Source organism: Nicotiana tabacum, chromosome 3 (assembly GCF_000715075.1).
Source record: "Nicotiana tabacum cultivar K326 chromosome 3, ASM71507v2, whole genome shotgun sequence".
Taxonomy (NCBI): Eukaryota; Viridiplantae; Streptophyta; class Magnoliopsida; order Solanales; family Solanaceae; genus Nicotiana; species Nicotiana tabacum.
The window spans coordinates 96,424,419-96,444,818 of record NC_134082.1 but is presented as its reverse complement, the minus strand read 5'-3'; the positions used below and the strand labels follow the sequence as shown (position 1 = coordinate 96,444,818).

General features: G+C 36.8%; 3 protein-coding genes across 3 annotated transcripts; 1 reads left to right on the top strand and 2 right to left on the bottom strand.

The window, feature by feature from the left end:
• The first annotated feature begins 1,131 nt into the window (after positions 1-1,131).
• LOC107816544 (B2 protein) lies at positions 1,132-4,381 on the top strand. Its single transcript, XM_016642267.2, has 6 exons — positions 1,132-1,272; positions 1,843-2,426; positions 3,005-3,105; positions 3,677-3,760; positions 3,845-3,955; positions 4,052-4,381. Exons 2-6 carry the CDS (start codon positions 1,880-1,882, stop codon positions 4,091-4,093), a joined length of 885 nt encoding a protein of 294 aa, XP_016497753.1. The 5' UTR covers positions 1,132-1,272; positions 1,843-1,879; the 3' UTR covers positions 4,094-4,381.
• Positions 4,382-5,032: 651 nt separating this feature from the next.
• Positions 5,033-8,541, bottom strand: LOC107816545 (transcription and mRNA export factor ENY2-like). The gene is made up of 5 exons (XM_016642268.2): positions 8,398-8,541; positions 8,197-8,284; positions 8,013-8,107; positions 5,826-5,902; positions 5,033-5,492 (listed from the first exon to the last, which is right to left on the bottom strand). Coding segments are annotated over exons 1-5 (336 nt in total). The 5' UTR covers positions 8,400-8,541; the 3' UTR covers positions 5,033-5,418.
• A 657-nt stretch (positions 8,542-9,198) lies between these two features.
• LOC107816546 (SWI/SNF complex component SNF12 homolog) lies at positions 9,199-12,310 on the bottom strand. The gene is made up of 2 exons (XM_016642269.2): positions 10,369-12,310; positions 9,199-9,654 (listed from the first exon to the last, which is right to left on the bottom strand). The coding sequence occupies exons 1-2, from the start codon at positions 11,907-11,909 to the stop codon at positions 9,588-9,590; spliced, it is 1,608 nt and encodes a 535-aa protein (XP_016497755.1). The 5' UTR covers positions 11,910-12,310; the 3' UTR covers positions 9,199-9,587.
• Positions 12,311-20,400: the final 8,090 nt, after the last annotated feature.

Sequence of the window (20,400 nt, the reverse complement as noted above, 5' to 3'; positions counted from 1 at the left end):
TGTCTTGCGATGTAATTAGAAAAGAAATGTTTATAGCATGCAAAGTATCTTTTATTACTTTAAGAGTATAATGTAATTTGTATTGACGACCAAAAAAAAAGTAATTTGTATCAAATCTCAGAATATATCACTGTTAATTATGCATTAATATATTTTCATATTGTGGTTCAGTGTGAAATTTTTAACGTAAGTAAAAGATCGCACCAACGAAGAACTAAAGAAGTATATTACTTACTGTACAAGAATGATAAAGAAAACTAATAATCAGACATAAATCAAATACAATACTATATATTAAGCAGTTTGCAAAATCACGATCTCTAATAATGGCTATTTAAAATAAATGGAGGCCCCAAACTTCGTAAACACCATAGCCAAACTCTAATTCTGGTGTCCTATACAGCGTGGGTTTTGTCAGAATTGTATAACACTCCGCACATTGGGATTTGTCTGAAAATTGCTGCACAAGAATCAGAATTCAAACTAAATTTAAATATAGTTGCAATTTGCAAGTATTCTGATATTTTATTTTAAAGGCAAATATTCAACGTGGATGTGAGGGTCAAGCTCTTAACATTATAATTAAAATTATTATCTACCGGTCACTAGGTTATTACCTTAATAATGGTGCAATTTGCAAACTTTTCACAAACTCTTTCTTAATATTGAGCGATAGGGATGGAGCTAGAGGCGGAATGAAGCTCATCCGAACTCCCTTCTCCAGATAATGATATCATGTATATCTGGTTGTATGGATCAGACCAGGGCTGTGGCATTTGGGCTATTTCCAGTCGGGTCAGGTAACAACTTTAACTGGCCCAAAAGCAAGTACGGGATTGGTGGCCCGTGTTTCTTGTTCAACCGACAGCCCTTTAAATTACATTTTCTGTTCAAATCGACACCGATGTCTGACCACACTTATAAATCCATACACATTCGCACAGGTAGCGCGTGCATTACTACTTTTACCACCCAGTGATCGTCGAGCAACTGAAACTGACAACACACGTCACATAAAGCGCGTGACTTAATCATTCAATTCATACAGGCTCCACCTTAAAATTTGAAATAATATCTAATGTCAGAAATGTAATTTAAAGTTACATAAAGTGTTGCCAGCTTAAAGTATTAGGTGTAAAGTAAAGTTTCAAAATACCTGGTACTGGTACTAGCTTCTCACTTTTATTTGCTTTGCAGCTTTATGTTTTAGCTATGGATACCAAATTCTAGGGTTATTGTGATTGAAGAATATTTTGGGTGATCAAATTTCAAGTAAGCTCTTCATATTTTTAGCTAAATAAATTTATTGACATGCTTGGCTGCTTCTATGTTAGTTTAAACTAAGCAGCATATTGCTGCATTTCCAATTTGATGATCTTATCTCTTATTCATTGGGTCAATATTGCTTAAATTATCTACCTGATCATGTTTGGGCTTTATTTCATCACACTTAGTATTGTTTCTTATTTGGATTTCAACTATTTTCTGTACTGGTTGCTAAAAACTTTGGTTAAGTTTTTTCACTTTTCTCCTAAGAAGCTGTTATTGACAAACTTACCATAAATTTTTAAGTTTTTCTTGTTATGGTTATTGTTCCCAACTTCCTAATCACCCCATATTGACACTTTGAAGCTGACTGTTGTGTTGTCACTATTAGCTGATCCATACTGTAATTCAAGTAGTATTTGTTCAGTAAAAGCTGTAGTATCTTATACTATGAAGTGCTTTGCTTTTAACTCCTTTTGCTGTGATATCCAGAATATAGGGTGAAATTTTATGACGGACTCACTTATTTGTGCTTTTCATCTGATTTTTGGCTCCGCTAAAATGTGTGTTATGCAGATTCTCGAGCTGTATAATTTAGTAGTCAAACTGCAACATGGAGAATATGCACAGCTATTGGCAATTTGGGGATGAGCTTCGAGGCCAATCAAAAGTGTCGGAAGATCATAAATGGACAACGGCTGCTATAAAATTGGCGGAGCAGATAAAGTCCAAGGGTGAGCGGAGGAATAACCTTGACTTTTCGAAGGGATCAGCTGAAATTAGCCCCAGGGATTATCTTGGTTATCAGGAGTATAACAAGTGTGAAAGCCTTAACTTTAACATGTTAAATTTGGATAGCATGATGACTGAAATTATGACTAAGAGTTCCGTTAGGAATGCCGTTTATAACATCGATTCAGTTTATCCGAAACCCAATGTCAACTTGGGAAATATGTCTTTTAGCAAGCTCAACAGCAACCCCATGAATGAACAATGCAATATCAACAATAGTGAGAGTACCAATGGGAATAATGCTGTTGAAAAAAGGTTTAAGACTTTGCCTGCTGCTGAGACACTACCTAGGAATGAGGTTCTTGGAGGGTATATATTTGTTTGCAACAATGACACGATGCAGGAAGACTTAAAGCGCCAGCTGTTTGGTATTTTTCCTGTCTAGCTTTTAATAATCTTTCAACTAAGTAGACGTGTTTGTTTGGCATAAAACAGTGTGGAATTTATGTAATGTATACATTAGGTTATAAACATCTTAGCTGCATGTTGAAGCTCACCTGTTTGATCAACAGCGTGACTGAAATAATGAAGTAACACCACATTTTAAGAGAATGAATGTCCTTTTCTTGGTTGACTAGTTAAACCAACATTGGAGGTTAGATTCATGTCGCCCTCCTTTGAACTTTTTGTTAATAGTATTAATATACGAGGCAGGGGTCAATGCCCCAACCACCACCACGGGAGGTGAAAGCCTGGGTGGATGGGTAGATGGATTTAACTAAAAAGAGGTGCATTTTAGCTGCTGCAACATTTCACCGTTTGTGGCTGATGAGAGTTTGAATCACTTGTGAGAGAGGGAAAAAAGTTGAGATCCTTGTTTTATAGAACCTAAAACTATATACTATTAATTTGTGCCAATACAAGAAAGTTGAAGTCATTGATAAATATATGGTGCTGGAATTATATTCATTTTTATCATATCTCAACTCCAATCATTCTTTTGCAGGTCTACCTCCAAGGTACAGAGATTCTGTGCGGGCAATAACACCAGGGTTACCCTTGTTCCTCTACAATTACACTACTCACCAGTTGTATGGCACCTTTGAGGTTTGTCCAACTAAAATTGTTTTTGCCGGTGTGCTCTGAAAACATGAAAACATGAAAACATCTGCCTGTTCACATCTTTATAACTAAAGGGTGGTCAAAGCCCATAGGATATTGCAAAACCAAAGCATCCTCGGACATGCATATGGCTGCTGTGGATATTATAAGAATTTTCTTCATAGAGCAGAGAAAAACTATTCTTTTGTAGTTCTTTTTTCTGTTAATTGTAGTGTTAGGACTTTGTTATCTCCAAAGGTTAGGGTTTGAGGCGTTGCCACACACTTATACTGGTGAGAGCCTCATACTACTACTTTTGCACCGAGTATTAACTCACCGGCCTCGTCCTTGTCAAAATTAGTTCCAAGTACTATAAATTGTTGAAGATGAGCACTACTAGCTTCCTTTTTCATTTTTCAAGATAGCCTCTCTAAAGGGTCTGCCTTAGTTGCTTTATGCAATAAACAAAGATGTCAGAACAAGTATCAATCATTCAAATTTGAGTATTTGTTCATGCGTCAACCGCAGCACAATGAATCTCCACTATAACAATCTCTGTTACTATTTTTCTTGACAGGCAGCAAGTTTTGGAGGTTCCAACATTGATCCAACTGCTTGGGAAGATAAAAAGTGTAAAGGAGAGTCAAGGTTCCCTGCTCAGGTAAAGTAATGAGTTACTGCTCATTTTCCTCTAGGTTCTTGAAGTATTTATTTTAATTTTGAGTTTTCTGTACTTCACATTTAGGTGAGGATCCGTGTTAGGAAACTAGGTAAGCCTTTGGAGGAAGATGCTTTTAGACCAGTTTTGCATCATTATGATGGACCCAAATTCCGTCTTGAGCTCTCTGTGCCCGAGGTAAGATGAGAACCTATTTCGTAGTTTTGAGTCCTTATGTAAGTACTATGGCAAGAGTTGAGAGTCACGATGCCTAACACCTGATTTGTTTTGCAGACTTTGGACTTGCTGGATCTCTGTGAAAAATCTGGTGTCTAAGCGCCAGCGTTCGTGGACTAATTAGCATAAATAAACTCTGGTAGTCTATGTGAATGATGTTGTTTTGTGGCACTTTTCACTATGTCTGGAACGTGTTTTCCGCCAATTTCCAAAGCGCAAGCTTTGGTATTTAAGTCTGGCTGAGAGAGGTTAGGGTTGGCTAATTTAGCCAATTAAGTGTGTGATTTTCTCTGGAGATGCTTGAATAGAAGCTTCCCAAATTTAGTCTTGTAATCTTGCAAATTTGCAATGAACTTGAAAAGTAATGATGGCCGTGTAATGGGTCAATATTGAATGTCATTTCACATCTGCATTTCGACTCTGCCTGCAGTGGGCTTGTCCACCAAATTCTTAGGTTACAAGAGTATTGAATTGAATGGTGAAACTGTGCCAGCAAAGTATATCCTTATTTTAGAACTATCTTTCAAATTACAGACCACAACTGGAGTAAGATCATAGCAAAGACGTCACTCCTTTGATTTATCACAGAAACACAGATCCGAGTAATTGAAGCCCTGATAGAACTCGTTAATCAAAGGAAATAATGATGGATCAGGTTGACGAGGGATTGAAACTGTTATGCCCGACTACCACCGCAGATGATGCACAGAAACCACTTTAGTATAAAAATAGTGTTATGTTCTATTTTATGTAATACTATTTCCTACCTAATCACATCCTAAGAGAATGATACATTTTAACCTTTAAATTTCTCATTTCAACGTTAATAGCACGCCTTTTATACCCACTGAAATTCCATGTCAGTTTTTTCGCAAGCGTTTATTAAAAAACATGCCCGAGTCAAATTCAGCCACATGATTGGATTAGAGGGAGCAATCAATTGCCTGTTACCTAGACATGGCCTACAGGATGTTAAAACCTCTCAATGCTTTGGCGCTTGAGGGGGTTGCAGAGGTCAGACGCAAGACACAGGCAAACTAAGATGGAGAACCCAAATCTTTATTCTTGTAAGAATTAACACAAAGCCAGAGAAAACATACATCCAACTGGCTCTTACCAACCCCCAGTATACAACAATAAAAAAGAGAAAAAAGATGGGGGGTTTGTGCTGCGCAGGTAATGCAATAAAACTACTCTTAAAGACCAGCACCAGTCAGAAAGCAAATAATTTAGACACTAAAAGGTGAGAGGCGATGCAGTGGTTGAACTTGGAACAATCAAACTGCCAATGACACATCTTCTCATATGGCTCCTCCACAGTTGTCATAATCTAGACCAGGAACGCCCCAAGATGAATGAGTCAAAACATAATGCCACATATTCACCTTTACTGCTACCTTCTTCATGCATATGAAGCTGTTGAATCAAAGAGTGGCTGAAACAAGAAATGTACGAATTCTCTGTAGCAGCTCAGCTTTGATGGAATCAGGAATTGAAGCTGCAATTCAATAAGCAGCAGAAATTTTTTAACAAAGTTAACGCCAATGCATATATTCTATCAAATGCAGGCAATGCAAAAGCAGTATTTAAAACATTCCAATAATCATGAAGCTGGGAAACTGAACAAGAGACGGGTCAGAAAATCTAATCTCCCAATGCCGTATGTTTAAATGAACCAACGGTACTCGAGGAAATATGTCAACTTCAATGTCTTTTATTGCTTAAAAGGATACAAAAATAATCAGAAGGAATACATTTTAAGCTATAGCCATTCCTCCTTCAAGTGTGAGTTGTGTCTGAGAAAAAGTGAAAGAGAAGACAGAACCATTACCTCTGCCTTTCGGGGTAATCACATGTACAAGGTCGTCGACAGTTACATTGTTCCGTCCTTTCTTCTTGACATATTCCCTAAAGTAAAGTATTGATGAGAGAATGAATGCGACAAAGGTTACACATCAAATTGAGAATCGTTTGCTGTATATACACAACACATGACCAGCATCCCAAAGATCATAAAAGATAAAGAAATAAGCTAATAACTTGGAATAGTATTCTTAAGTACCTTCAGAGGTAGTAACAATTTAAGTGCATATTAAAAGCTGAAAGCGCGAGAGAAATAGGTGCAATAACCCTCAACCACTTAAATAAAACTGGCTCTTGAAGACCCCCACCCCAACCTTGTTACAATCAAGGCTTAATATTGAACAAGGTGATGAAAGAAAATACAGGGAAAACTCGTAGATCAATGATAACTAGAAACAGACATTTTTTGGTTCTTATCAATCATTTAATTTCCCTGTACCTCCAAATGCTACACATAGCTCCCTTCTCTTATGTCGTCTAACTAAACAAACCTTTTCGTTACTGAACTAATCTACGTTCCCTACGTATTACACTCAAGTTCTGCCACATTAAGTGCCCTAAGTTGGCTGTAATTAGTAATCAACCACCTCAAAATTGATAGTTCTTAGAAAATTTCAAAGATAAAACAGAGTATTACCAAATAATTAAGTTTGGTCGCAAAATACCACAAAATTAAAGAAAAACATACCTTAAAGTAGTTAATTTGGATAAAATTGTATGTATTTTCCCATTCTTCAAGGAGAATAAAATTACGGTACTAATTAAGCAAGTCTAAGCTTGCTGCTGCCCTATTTTGCCTATTCTCTTCATGCTCGTTTCCTCCACCCTATCCCTATCCCCATCCCCACCATTCCTCCCCTTCCCACCCATATACCCAGCTACTCCCTCTCCCTGCCCCCCTCCTCCCCATCCTAATTTGACAACCTCACCTACCAACTCTGCAATCGTTTAACCTCCAGTAGACCCCAACCCTCACCTCTCCCCTTACCTTTTAACAATTCCTTTCAAACTCCCTAATCCCTTCTTCTCCTCTTTTATACATCCTCTTCTGTGATGTATCTCAATTCTCTTACTTGCTTTAGGTCCCTCATCCCCCTTCCATCTCTATCCCTTCTCATCCTCTTCTAGTTGCCCTCTCCAACCTACCTTTCAAAATCTAAACTGCTGCTTGTGTCAAAGTTCAATCATTCTTGTACTGCAACTGTTTCTATCAACATTTCACAAATCTATTTATGTAATTACTACAACTAACCAACATGCTGAAAGACTGTCATTTCTAGAAATCATTGTTCTTTCCAATTAATTTGTTCTTTTTAATCTGCGCGTCTGCTTAAATGAAAAACCATCTTGTGATTTTTTTTGTCGGGGTTCTGGAACTGCAAAACAAAAGCTCATTAGTCTTTAAATAATCAGAGGTAGCGATCTGATTTGAGAGGTTTTTAGTATAATAGAGTTTCTTCCTTTCCTTTCCATCACGATATGTTAGGTTTTGGATCGTGATAAAAGTGCTGACTTGGCGCCTCTCTTTGGCCAAGAAACGCACATATCTTTTTTGTCCTTTTTTTGGGGTTTTCCCCTTATGTTTCCCTTCCTTATCTAATTTCTCAAATTTTTGCCATAGTTCCATTAATTTCATTGTATCCCATGAAATCGATCAGTTATAAGAGTTAAGAGGCAGTTGGAGCGCCCTACTTGTAAGTAATTCCATTGTTCAAGACTTGAGTTACCTTAAATTCTTGTCAAACACCATTTGGGATCTTTTCCCCTTCATTTCAGGGGTGGAGAGGGTCCGGGGTGAGGAAAGCGGAACAGAAAGGCCTGGTAAGAATCAAACCATGCCCCTCTAGGATGCAAGATATGGATGTACACAATTGTCAAATAGTCAAATAGGTAGCAAAATAAACAGACCAAGATTGTCAAATAGGCAGTTATTTCACTTGACAGCAAACTAAGAAAAGCGCTTAACTTTCAATTGAGGTTTCATCGTAGCAAAGGGCAAGGATGTACTTGCTACGAAACAAATAAAACTCATCTAATCTTCTCTGTGTCGTTCAAATTAAACACTCATGTATTGAAAAAGTAGCTATGTAACACATTCTCCTAACAACATTTTATCCTTCCAAGTGTTTGACACAATGTCGGAGAGAGACATTACCTACAAAGAGCTTTCATTTCATCCTTCCACCCAGATTCCACAAGCCTTTCCCTCAAAAGCTCCTTCAAACGTTCCTTTTCCCCACTCTCAATCAACTAAACAAGCAATTCACCAAATATTCAGAAATTATAGAGCTGGAAAACTGCAAACGATGTGTCCAAAAGAAAATTTTGATAAAATTGACCTTAATGTTGATAATTTCATTAAGGGTAGGCTCCTTTTCTTGATCATCCCGTGTATCCGGTGTTGGTGGACGATTAACCGAATGCCTCCTATTATTATATACAACATTACAATTCACAGCCAAAAGTATTAAACGATTTTGAATTTTAACAGATAAATCATAAATGGTAAGCTGTGTTCTAGCTAAGGAAGAAGAAATTACATGCTTTTGTTGTGCTAAGAAAATCGAACAATTAGGTCTCCACAGTCCGACTGAAGCTTCGCGCCTGTTGCTTCTAGCCCTACCGCCAATTAAAGCTGCGTCTGCAGACTTCTATTACCTCTTTTCTAAATAAACCTACGAGTCGACAGAAAAGTGGTTCCTTTTTTGCCTTTTATAAGGATTTGTTATTTAACCCAAACTAATAGTAGGATTAACTATCACTTATTATCTCCATAAAACTCATTTCTTTAAACTATTGCATACTAGTATTAATTTGCTAATTATTCGAGCTAAGTCAGATTAAACTAATTAGTTTCATCACAATTTATAGATCTAGAGACTTACAAAGATATAAAATTTTGTAAATTTTCTTAAATTAAAATCATTCAAGTAGTTTCAACTCCAAACTAGTTAACTCGATTATGTGAGTCTTTTATATGTGTACCAGTCCGTCGGACTCATTTTACTCCAACATCCATAATATAAAGTCTGTTGTTTAAATAGTTAGTGATTAGAAACTTCAAAATTTTCAACTCCAAATAACTTTCTCCCACTCCACCTCTCATAAATTTTCAACACAAATTCTTTTGAAAAGAATACCGAAGGAAACTTGTCCAGAAAAATTTGCATAGTCAAACGTCGATTTTAGAAACATTTCGAAAGCTCTCGGAAAGATTAACTGGAAATAGATATCTTAAGTACATCAAATATCATTTTTACATCTAAGTAACAACCCCAAATAATATCAAGTCAGGTGTTCCTGGAGAAGAGACTGATGAATAACAAACGAGCAGCAACAAATACAGTGACATCGGAAGCTGGAAATTGGAATACTAGAATTTTACATCATCAGAATACCAAAGCATCCAACATCTAAGTCCTACAATAATCTAATTCCTATCATCAGACATCTCAAAACATCCAGATATCCTACACTTTTACATGCTTTGTTGCACATAGCAACAACTTTTTTCTTCCAAAATAATAAAATTACAAACACTGAACTTCTATCTGTAGCACAGGAAGACGCTTGAACAGCCAACGTCTTTCCTTGTTTCACAAAGATTCTTCCCTCTAACCCACGCTATATTGCAAGAACCTACATTCTTAACTTCTTGAGAAAACAATGCTAGGATGTTGCACAAATTCCACAAAAAACAATCCGATACTAGGGAAGAATACAGTTCAGTTCACCCGCTTCCAGGGGCATCAGAAGCTGGCTTGCGATTCAGGTAGCGAATAACAGCATCCTCAACCCTGACAATGAAAAATAATGCTCATTAATGTCTCCAAACATCACATTGCACAATAGTGCACCATTAATAAGGGAAAAATATCTCTTATAGACAAGCTACCAACAATCGTGATGAGGTCCACAAAATCTCGAATAAAAGAGTTGATGATTACACCAACCACTTACCTAGTTTTAAAAACACAATGTACCTTTTGGTTAAACTTGTCTTGGAGAAAACCCTCCTTTGCTTAGTCAGTACTAAGTTTCATTTTGAGCGATACTAAGAATTTAATGCATCTTTAACTTCTTTTATAAGTGATCCATCCATAAACCTTTTGTGTTGTGCCCATATCTTAAACGGAAGTAAGTACGAGAAAATTTTCGTTAACATTTGTTACAAAATTTTCTTAAAATAAAAGGACGCAACTACAACGGAGTTAGTGCAATGAAATAAAACAAAAAAGACATGAGCTGTCAAAAAATCACATGTAACAATGATCAAAGTAATTGCAACTAAACTCTACTAGCTGTCAATTTACGCCAATTAAGAAGATAAATATTTGTGGGGATCTATTTATGTTATACACACTTTTATCTTGGTGAGAATTGTTGTAACTTTACCAAATTACTGAAACTATAAATATTAAGCTACTTCGGATGGTAATAAGCAATTTCACTTCAAGAATATAATTTACCCAAAATGTAATGGCAAGTAAAATTTAGTAGCAGTTAAATACCATGGTTGGCTATAAAACTGAGACCGTCGCTCTTTCTCAGCATTGCGACTCGCCTCCCCAGCAACAACTTTCAGATCCTTGGTCTGGGATTCTAGAAGTGCATTAATAAACTCAATAGGAGATTGACTAAAGCCAAGAAAAAAAGCCCTTCTCCTCCGATGCTCATGGATCTTTCTTATGGCACCACAAATTGCTTCATCACAAGCTTCAATCTCTTTGGTCTTTTCCGTATTGGCCAGCAGAGCATTCAGCTCCCTCTGGATAGGGAATGGCACATCAACCAATACATCATAGCACGCAGTTCCAGCAGGATTATTTCCGGAAAGTTTAATCCTGTGTTCCAAATGTATGGGTTGTGGAGGAGACAAATGGGGCGTGATCTTTTGTGTGACTGCAGTGAACTTAACCTTTCCTTCCCCAAACACTTTCTGAAGAGGAGGATCACAGTTGAAGTAAGAAGGATCGTCAGGGTTCTGCAACTTTCGAGCCTTAACATAATGCCAGATAGAAGAGATAATTCTTGCACGAGTCTCGACCTCAATACCAAGAACTTCAGTTAAAGCCGGTGAAAGTTTATATTTCTCAGGCATGTAATTCAATTCTAGTCTTAAATTAACAGTGAATTCTTGCTCTCCTTTTCTTTTGACCTCGAAACCATCCTGAGGTGCAGGCGATCTCGCAGAATCCCAGATTATAATATGGTTATCAGGATACAGTTTCTGGTCCAAGGAAATGGTGACTCTTTTGAAGAAAGTCGAAAACTTTGGATACATGGAGCTCGATTTCTGAAACATGGCAGCTTGATCAGGATCCATTCCCTCCTCCAAAATCCTTCCTACGATTTTAAGGGTCCACGAAGGCGGTTCAGCATTCGGCTTCTTAGGAATAGTACGAATCTGATTAGCAAAAGTATTGAATACATATATACGAAGCGTCTTCTGAATAGTAGGCGGATTCTTCAAAGCCTCCTGGATGTCAACTTTCTTTCTTGCTAAGGCAGAATCAACCCGAGATTCAAACTCAAGGAGCTGAGTATAAAGTGCAGATTCGGGTAAAATCGCAGCCACCTTCTCGTGCAAGTGCTTCTCGGGAAGCTTCTGCTTTTTCCTTCTCGCAGCAGACGAAAGCTCCATAGTTCTCATTGGGGACATCGTGTTAGCAGCCGCGAATGCAGGTGGGCGCACCGGAGGTTTCTGAGGCATGCGTTTCGCGGAGGCACTTGCAGAACCAAAATTGCCAAGAGCATGGGCTTGGTTAAGGGACAGACCCTGAGCTTGTAACTGAGCCTGGAATTGAGCATGGGCAGCTTGTGCTTGAGCTTGAGCATGAGCTTGGACTTTCGACTGTGCTTGAGCAATGGCTTGGGCATGAGCTGCAGTGAGCTGAGATAACTGAAATGACCCGGGAAACCCGGAGGGCATCTGTTGTTGGGGTTGTGATTGGGATTGTAGGTGTGCAATTGGGTTTGAAGGAGGTGAATTGCCAAAGGAGGATGATCCTCCCATGTTCTTGTTAGGGTTATTGTTGTTGTTAACAGACATAACTAACTAAAGCGAGCAAATTAGATGCAATAGTTTAAAGAATCTCGCATAGGCATCAAAATAGGGTTTTGTTTTTAATTAACTCAAAACCTAATGATACCAGTGAATATGACTGACAGAAAAATTAGGGCTTTTTATCTTCTAGTGAAAGAAGAAGTATGAAATCTAGAAAAGGAAGGAGTTAGAGACCCAGATAGTGAAACTTACAGTTTGATTTTGCCGGAGAAAGAGTTTGCTGTAGAAAAGAGGGTTAGAGGAGCGTCTGCAAATCGCCGGAAAGTGGTTGCAGCTCGATTGAAAGGAGTAAATCGACCTACCCTTGGGGATCGGCAGGGCCGAAATCATTCGGGATTTGTGTAGGAATTCGTAATCCGGAATGCTGTTTGGGCTTCTGAATTGCAAGTTTAACGGGGCACGGCCCATTCCAAATAAAAGACTATAAGGTATTTGGGCTTGTTAATTGAAGGGGAAGTTACGTCGTAAAAATTGCACGGACGCCCTATTTGGTCGTCCTCATTTAACCTATACCCATTTTTTTTAAAACTTTTAACTTGTATCCACTTTTTAAAAAACTTCAGCTCCCTTTCTCCTTCCCTTCAATACCTCACCAGAATACAGCAAGGTTATGTTTTAACATTTATAAATAACGATGGGACAAATGACTCTTCCATTTGGGTAGATAACAATTAATCCACTCAAGTCGTTGGACTTGTATAAGTTAACGAATTTGATGAGATTTCTGTTGTGGGAAAAAAGTGACAATGGAAGAGTTGTACAATTAAACGACTAGGGAATGACAGCAAGTCTATAAAAAGTCATCGTAGTAGCAAAAGACACCATTTTCTAATTGGCACAATCAGTCTAAATATTTCTGGGGAAACTTCAAAAGAACACAATGCACGAGAAGCGGAGATACCAAATAAAACTTAGCAGATAAGAAACGATAAAAGAAAGCAGATTTACATGATGCAGGGGACAGTGAAAAAGAATCCAAATAGGACAGTGAAAAACTTCAGCTCTGAATCCAAGTAGGACAGTGAAAAATTTCAGCTCTAGAGCTGAAGTTCCCAGTTACAGTGAAAAACTTCAGCTCTAGAGCTGAAGGTTTTGTGTTGTAACTGGAAACTTCAGCTCTAGTATGTAATATTAATAGGTGGTAAAACAACTTCAGCTCTAGAGCTGAAGTTTCCCAGTTACAACACAAAAACTTCAGCTTTAGAGCTGAACTTCAAGCTCTGCTACTAGAATGCTGAAGTTTTACGTGATTGTCTTTGCTACTTCAGCCCCGTATGCTGAAATTATGCGAAAAAGCGGGTACGCTTGCAATTTTTTGCAAAGCGGGCACAAGTTAAAATGTGACACAAAAAGCGGGTATAGATGCAAATATATACCTATTTAGGGGGATTTGCATCTATACCCGCTTTTTGGGTCAAGTTTTAACTTGTGCCCGCTTTGTAAAAAAAATTACAAGCGTACCCACTTTTTCGCATAATTTCAGCATACATGGCTGAAGTAGCAAAGGCAATCACGCAAAACTTCAGCATTCTAGTAGAAGGGCCTGAAGTAGCAAGTGTGCTGAAGTTTTTGTTTGTAATTGCTGAACTTAGGCATAGTAGCTGAAGTTTTATTTTCTATTTGCTGAAGTTTTTTTTTGTAATTGCTGAACTTAAGCATAGTAGCTGAAGTTTTGTTCTATATTTGCTGAAATTTTTGTTTGTAATTGCACTAAATAAGCTGAAGTTTTTTTGTCCTGAATTCATTAATTTTGTCATTAAGTTTTTTCAAAACTTCAGCAGAAAATGTTGAAGTTATTTAGTTCATTTATAAAAATTTTAGCACTAAATAAGCTAAAGTTTTTTGTACTGGATAAGCTTTTTTTCAAAAACTTCAGCAGAAAATGTTGAAGTTATTTAGTTCATTTGTAAAAACTTCAGCACTAAAAGCTAAAGTTTTTTCAATTAGCATTGACACCATCTACACAATATGAATGGTTTTGCCCGAATGCAACCATACAGTGATGAAGGTAGTCTTGTTTAACTGTAAGACTATGAACTTCCTGCCTTTATTAGTTGCCTAAAAGCGATTCCTACAACAAATAGTGCTGCTAAATCAAACTTATAAATTGAACCTACTGCCATTCGTCCACCTTCTGGATATGTAAATAAGAATTTTATTGGGAAATTATCCAAGTGGAATGAAACTCGTACTCCCATATGCATTTATGCCTATAAAATAACTCATCCTTTGTTTATGTCTTTACTGAACATATAAGTGCTAGTGATCTTATCCAAGCTGAAATAAAATCTTGTTCTGCCAGAAAGTTTACAATTACAGAAATATCTGGTTCCAGTTTTATCATACAAGGAACAACTTCAGAAGAAGAAAAAAAAGCAACTGTATATAAGAAACTTTGAAAAATTGCAGTTGATTTAGCAACACCAACAGCAGCACCAACAACAGTAGCAGAAGAAGAAGAAGAAGAAGAAGAAGAAGAAGAAGAAGAAGAAGAAGAAGAAGAAGAAGACGAAAGAGGAGAAGGAGGAGGAGAAAGGGAGCTGAAGTTGTTTAAAAAGTGAGTACAAGTTAAAACTTTTTAAAAAAATGGATATATGTTAAATAGGGGCGACCAAATAGGGCGCGCCGTGCAATTTTTACACCTATTTACGTGTAAAAATTGTGTGGGGGTAATCACTTTTTAAAGTGATATTTACTTTTTATCCAGCATTTTTAATGTTGAGCAAAAATAGTCACTAGTCTATTAAAATTAATATGAAAAGACGGTGTTACCCTTTCTTCTATCTCTTTTCCTTCCCAAACCCTCTATCAAAATTTCAAAACCATTTCTCCCAATCAAAATAAAACTGTTAAAGAAAGCAGGACACACGTAACACAAGTTGATTAGAATTAACGTACTATGATAGATTGCAAAAAGTGATAGATAGAAATTAGAAACTAGCAAGCTTGGGAAAATTAGTGAAACTCCAATTTCGATACACGAGTTCCAGATTTAAGTGGAGCTGCTAAAGTGTGAAGATGTTGCTAAATTTTTTGGGAAGAAGACTTCCAAATTAGAAGAAGAATAGTTCAAAAATTAAGGACACGTATCCTTAATTTAGAGTTACAAGCACAGAAATTAAGGACAGGTAGTCCTGAACTTAGAGTTCCAAGTTCAAAAATAAGGACATGTAGTCCTGAACTTAGAGTTACAAGTTCAAAAGTTAAGGACAGGACGTCCGAAACTTAGAGTTAAAAGCTCAAAAACTAGGGAAAGATAGTTCTTAACTTAGACTTACAAGCTCATAAATTAAGGACAGCTAGTCCTGAACTTACAGTAACAAGCTCATAGTTTAAGGACACTTGGTCCTAAACTTAGAGTTGGAAGTTCAAAAATTAAGGACATTTGGTCATTAACTTAGAGTTACAAGCATGGAAATTCAGGACAGGTAATCTTGAACTTTGAATTTCAAGTTCAAAAGTTAAGGACATGTAGTCCTGAACTTAGAGTTACAAGTTCAAAAGTTAATGACAGGTAGTTCTAAACTTAGACTTACAAGCTCATAAATTAAGGACAGCTAGTCCTGAACTTACAGTAACAAACTCATAAGTTAAGGACACTTGGTCCTGAACTTTGTAAGCAGAAGAGTATTTTCGTCCGGAGTATATTAAAGCAATGGCTAAAGACTAAAGACATTTTAAACAGTGGATTAAAAGTAAATAAATATCTACTGGCTGCACTTCCCCCTATCTACGTGGCCTCTTTACACCATATATCCTAAAATTAAAAATCCTTAAATGTTATAAAACAATAAAAGAAGAAGAAGAGTATGTGAGCACGTAATGTTTTGTCTCATATAAATTACTCCAAAAGAATACCCAAAATTAGGTTTTTTCTTTAATTATGTGTTATTTTAGGAATTACTGTGCGATTTTCTTGATTGTTTGCAAATCTTTGTGAGCATATTTAATTTTATTAATGTATTAAAAAATACAAAAAATATAGCATCTGCACTTAGGATTTGATTTTACATTTTTTGGTTAATTTAGTAAAATGTTGTTTTACAAAAATGAAAAATTCACAAAAATAACGTACTCTTGCATTTTAGTGTTTAATGTCAAAATTTTGCGATTTTCTTTTAATTTGGTATTAATTATGTGAGATAATTATTATTTAGAGATAATTAGTATTTTTAGATAATTTGGATTTTTATAGCTTAATTTAGGATTTTTAAGTTTTAATTTTTGAAAATGAAATTAGAAAGAAAATTGAAAAGAAAAAGAAAATAAGAGAGAAAATCTAGTTTTGGGCCAATTTGGCCAAAAGGTCCCCAAGCCCAAACAAAACCTGTCCAAACCCACCCCAAACCAGCCCAGACCCGTCTTCAACCCGACCCGTCTCCAGCCTCAACCAAACGACGTCGTTTCAGGCGTTTCAATCTAGATTGTTGAATTAGCCTGATCGCCCGGTCCAAAACCTTCCTCATTACCCGACCCTGACCTACCCCTGAACTGGTCCAGCCCTAGTCAAATAAAACGACCCCGTTTTGTTTAAAAGCTTTGATCGGAGCCGTTGGATTTCAATCATCCAACGGCTCAAATTAAATCACCTGTTTTAATCATACCAAAACCCCTCAGAACCCCCCTCTCTCTAGTCTCTCTTCAGAGACCAACCAACACACCACCGCCCGTCGGAAATCGCCCACGGCGGCGGACGGTGGCCAACCAGCCCCAAAATTACACCGTAGAACCCCCTCACTCCCCTCTTCCCAAATTCGTAACCCGTTACCTTCGAACATCCCTGGAGCCCTTCGAATATCGATTCAAAGGATGAACCCTAGCGCCGCCCTAACTTTCTCCGGTGGCGGCGCCACCTCCAATCGACCCCAAACTAACACCCCTTGACCACCACAACTCCCTCTTTCCTAATCCATAACCAGTTTCCTTCGAATAAGGCACAATATGCTCGAATCTTAAATCCAAGGGTCCGAATTCTAAAGTCAAACCTAAACTCGAGAATTAATGATAATTTTAGAGTCGGTTTCATCACGAAATGGTGTTAATCATTTGTTTTTAACAAAGAACAAGTGACTAACATCATTTGGCGATGAAATCGGAAAACAAAATTTGGGTACCAAGTTGTCCAGTTGAGCCGATAAGTTTTCTTGATTATTGTTTTTTCAGTATTTGTTTCACTTCTCTGGTTGTTGGTCTACTAACTTAGTCAGTTTAATTAGTTTTTTTTATTAAATTTGTTTGAATTTGTTTAGTAACAAGTCTAGTTAATTTGGTGTTAATTGTTTTAGAGGTCGAATCACAAATGAGTTCATTCGTTGGTTAGTTCTTGCTTGTTTCAATTCTAATCACTCATGTATGGGGTATTTTCTGATTTCTTTTCAATGATTAAACCCTTATATATTCAGAAATGGATGCTGTTTGGTTTTGGCTGCTTGATGATTTTGTTTTATAGAATTGTTTATGCAAGTTTGCAAATAATCAGAACTTTCAGTAGTTCTGATCAAATAATTAGGATTTCAGAGTATAGCTTGAGAATTGTTTAATAAAAAGGGGTATTCACCTAACTTAAGAAGATTCTAATAGTGGTAGGGTTAGAAGTGCATTATTGAGTAAGTGGAATCATTTTAAAATATTGAAAGGTCATTTTGTGAATCCAAGGGGCATTTCCCGTTGCCTATTTAAGAGGGATAGAGTATAGATATAGAAGGAGAGCTTGAGAGATCTATAGAAAAAACAGAGGAAATTTTAAGAGTTAGAAGTCCTGAAAAGTCTTAAACGACTGAAAACTCTAGAAAAACACTATTTCATGAGTTCTTCTGGTGACTTCTGAAGTTTTCCTAAGTGCTGAAATGATTTCTGGGTAGCTGACAGTTGAAATGAATTAAAATCGAGTCTGGTTGAGGTTTTCTGGTTCATTACTTGGACTGAAATTGTGTTTCTGGACTGTTTTACTTCACTTTCTGGGCTTGGAACTGGGTTTAAATTGCTGCTGATTGCTGGTCTGTGGCTGTTATAGTTGCTTTATTTCTATCTTCCTTTTTCATTTCCAGGTACGAGTTTTCTCATGTTCTACCTAATGTAAAGCTTGGCTCAGAGTTGAAATAGAAACCTGGAGCTTTGGAATTTAGTGTCAACTTTTTTTTTCTTTGTTCATAGTTTAGCTTTATTTCTATTTTAATTACATTAACCCAAGACTGTATGATGGACTGCACCTTTGTTGGGTGTTCCGTATTACTCTTCTGAAAGCTGCATGTGGTTTGAGCCTAGTGGTAAAGAATAATGTGTCGTCATATATAACACTTGTTAAATAATAGAATTAAGTAAAGAAAGAAAATGAACGAGCCATATAACGGGAATATAAAAGGAAAAAGGACAAAAATTAACTAGTGGGTTTAAGAAGTCTAGGATTCTTGGGTAGCTGGAGCTGTCCAATATGACTTAACTGCAAAAAGATGCTTAGTTGAATTAGTAAGTTAATATTGATTGCCATGCTAGAATTGGAAATTCATTCATATATGCGCATCTTTTGGGCCTAGTGTAACTGTTTTCTTGCAAATTGAATAATGGATCTTTAATTTTCTGCATTTGTCGATCTTTTCCCATTAGTTGGTTTGGAGATGTACAATCTTTCATGATAATTCTAATTGGACTAGTTTGAATGACTGTTTGTAGTCTCACCTAGATTTCATGTGCTCAAAGGAAAGAGATGAATGGACTCATATTAATATGTTAAGTTACGTCCATGTTTCGATAATTCGAGCGTCCACTGGATTTGCATTGTACTTGACTATTTTGCATTGCCTATGGCAATTGAGAAATGAATGTTGGGAATAGATTTGATCTAACTTTCAATGCATGAAATGATATGTATATAATTTTCTTTAAGAGTTGAATTGTCTAATGCTTTAGGCGCGATTTAATGTATTATTGTGATTGTGTACACGTTCGCATGACATAATTACGATTCTAAAAATCAATTCGGAGTATGCGTTCGTGTAACTTCGAACAAACTTTTTCAATAATAAAATGGTTGCTAATAGGCCGCTAAATTAATTTTAGTTCATATAGTTTGAGGTGTGCCATCAACAATTTAATCATACATAGCACTCGTATTAGTTTAGATATAAAAAATGACAAATGTTCGTAGTTTTCTTTAGGCACGTTTAATATACTATCGTGGTTGTGGACACGTTCACGTGACATGATTGTCACACCTCCTTTTTCCGCCCCCGCGAAGGGTGAAGGAGTTTTTTCCAATTAAAGGACAATCGAAACGGGATTTGTTTATTTATTTCAGAGTCGCCACTTGGGAGATTTAGGGTGTCCCAAGTCACCGGTTTAATCCCAAATCGAGGAAAAGAATGACTCTGTTTAACAGTCCGTGAACCAGAAATCCAGATAAGGAATTTTGTTAACCCGAGAGAAGGTGTTAGGCATTCCCGAGTTCCGTGGTTCTAGCACGGTCGCTCAACTGTCATATTCATCTTGATTATCTGATTTAATACATGTTGAACCTATGTGCGAATTTTAACTTTTAACCGCTTTAGTCATTATTATTATTATTTTTATCAAGAATTGCAACATCGTGGAAATACATCTCGAACCACGTCACATCAATGCACCCGTGGTTGTTTGCACATTTCAACTCTGTTGAGATTTGGATTTGGGTCACATAAATGTGCACCCGAATTTAGGAAAATAACATTATTAAATACACGCCTAAAGACTAACGCGTTGTTATTTTGAGAAAAGCCGTAAAGTTTGCTATGCGGCCTGTCTCGAAATCTATGCATTCGAAATATCTATCCGTTGAGGGACCCGTAATTTATGTATTCTTGTTTGTCGAGGCTCGTCTCATTCATTATTTTTTTTTAAAGGAATTTGCAACGTCATGGACATGCATCTCGAACCACGTCACAATCAATGTACCCGTGATTAGAGACACATTTCGACTCCGTTGAGATGGATTTGGGCCACATAAATGTGCACCCGAGTTTAAGAAGGTAAGATTATTAAAATGCGCGCCTAAAGCGATTAGCGTATTATTATTTTGGGTAAGGCCGTGGAGTTCGCTAAGCGGCCTATCCCGAGTTCTAAGTAATTAACACATACATTTTTGTGAGGGCCCCGCAATCTGTACATTTTATTTGGCGAGGCTCGTCTCGTCTCGTTTTTATTTAAAGGGATAAACCTACAGCGACTACATTTTTCTATTAAGTTCGTCTCTAAAATAAAAGAAAATCTCCCAATTAATTACATGCCAAAAAAAAGGACGTAACTTATTAGTTATTAATTTACGGCTAATGCAAATGAAAAATTGCAATCGAGTTTGTACAAAGAGAGATTGCTTTCATTCTATATTCTATTATTTAATAACACTAGAACATGAGATTGACACACAATAATATCAAAACATATTGACTATTCTTTGATTAATTTAAACTAACATTATTAGATGAAGGAGTTATTATGCATATGC

What these genes read in the sequence shown, in the direction of transcription:
- LOC107816546 (XM_016642269.2), bottom strand. Translation starts at nt 11,909, where the DNA reads ATGTCTGTTAACAACAACAATAACCCTAACAAGAACATGGGAGGATCA. An exon ending in CAGTTTTATAGCCAACCATG is followed by an intron (nt 9,655 to 10,368) that starts GTATTTAACTGC and finishes TTTCATTGTCAG; the next exon opens with GGTTGAGGATGCTGTTATTC.
- LOC107816544 (XM_016642267.2), top strand. Translation starts at nt 1,880, where the DNA reads ATGGAGAATATGCACAGCTATTGGCAATTTGGGGATGAGCTTCGAGGC. An exon ending in CTTAAAGCGCCAGCTGTTTG is followed by an intron (nt 2,427 to 3,004) that starts GTATTTTTCCTG and finishes ATTCTTTTGCAG; the next exon opens with GTCTACCTCCAAGGTACAGA. An exon ending in AGTTGTATGGCACCTTTGAG is followed by an intron (nt 3,106 to 3,676) that starts GTTTGTCCAACT and finishes TTTTCTTGACAG; the next exon opens with GCAGCAAGTTTTGGAGGTTC.
- LOC107816545 (XM_016642268.2), bottom strand. An exon ending in ATGAAATTATCAACATTAAG is followed by an intron (nt 8,108 to 8,196) that starts GTCAATTTTATC and finishes TTGCTTGTTTAG; the next exon opens with TTGATTGAGAGTGGGGAAAA. An exon ending in GATTACCCCGAAAGGCAGAG is followed by an intron (nt 5,493 to 5,825) that starts GTAATGGTTCTG and finishes ATTGAATTGCAG; the next exon opens with CTTCAATTCCTGATTCCATC.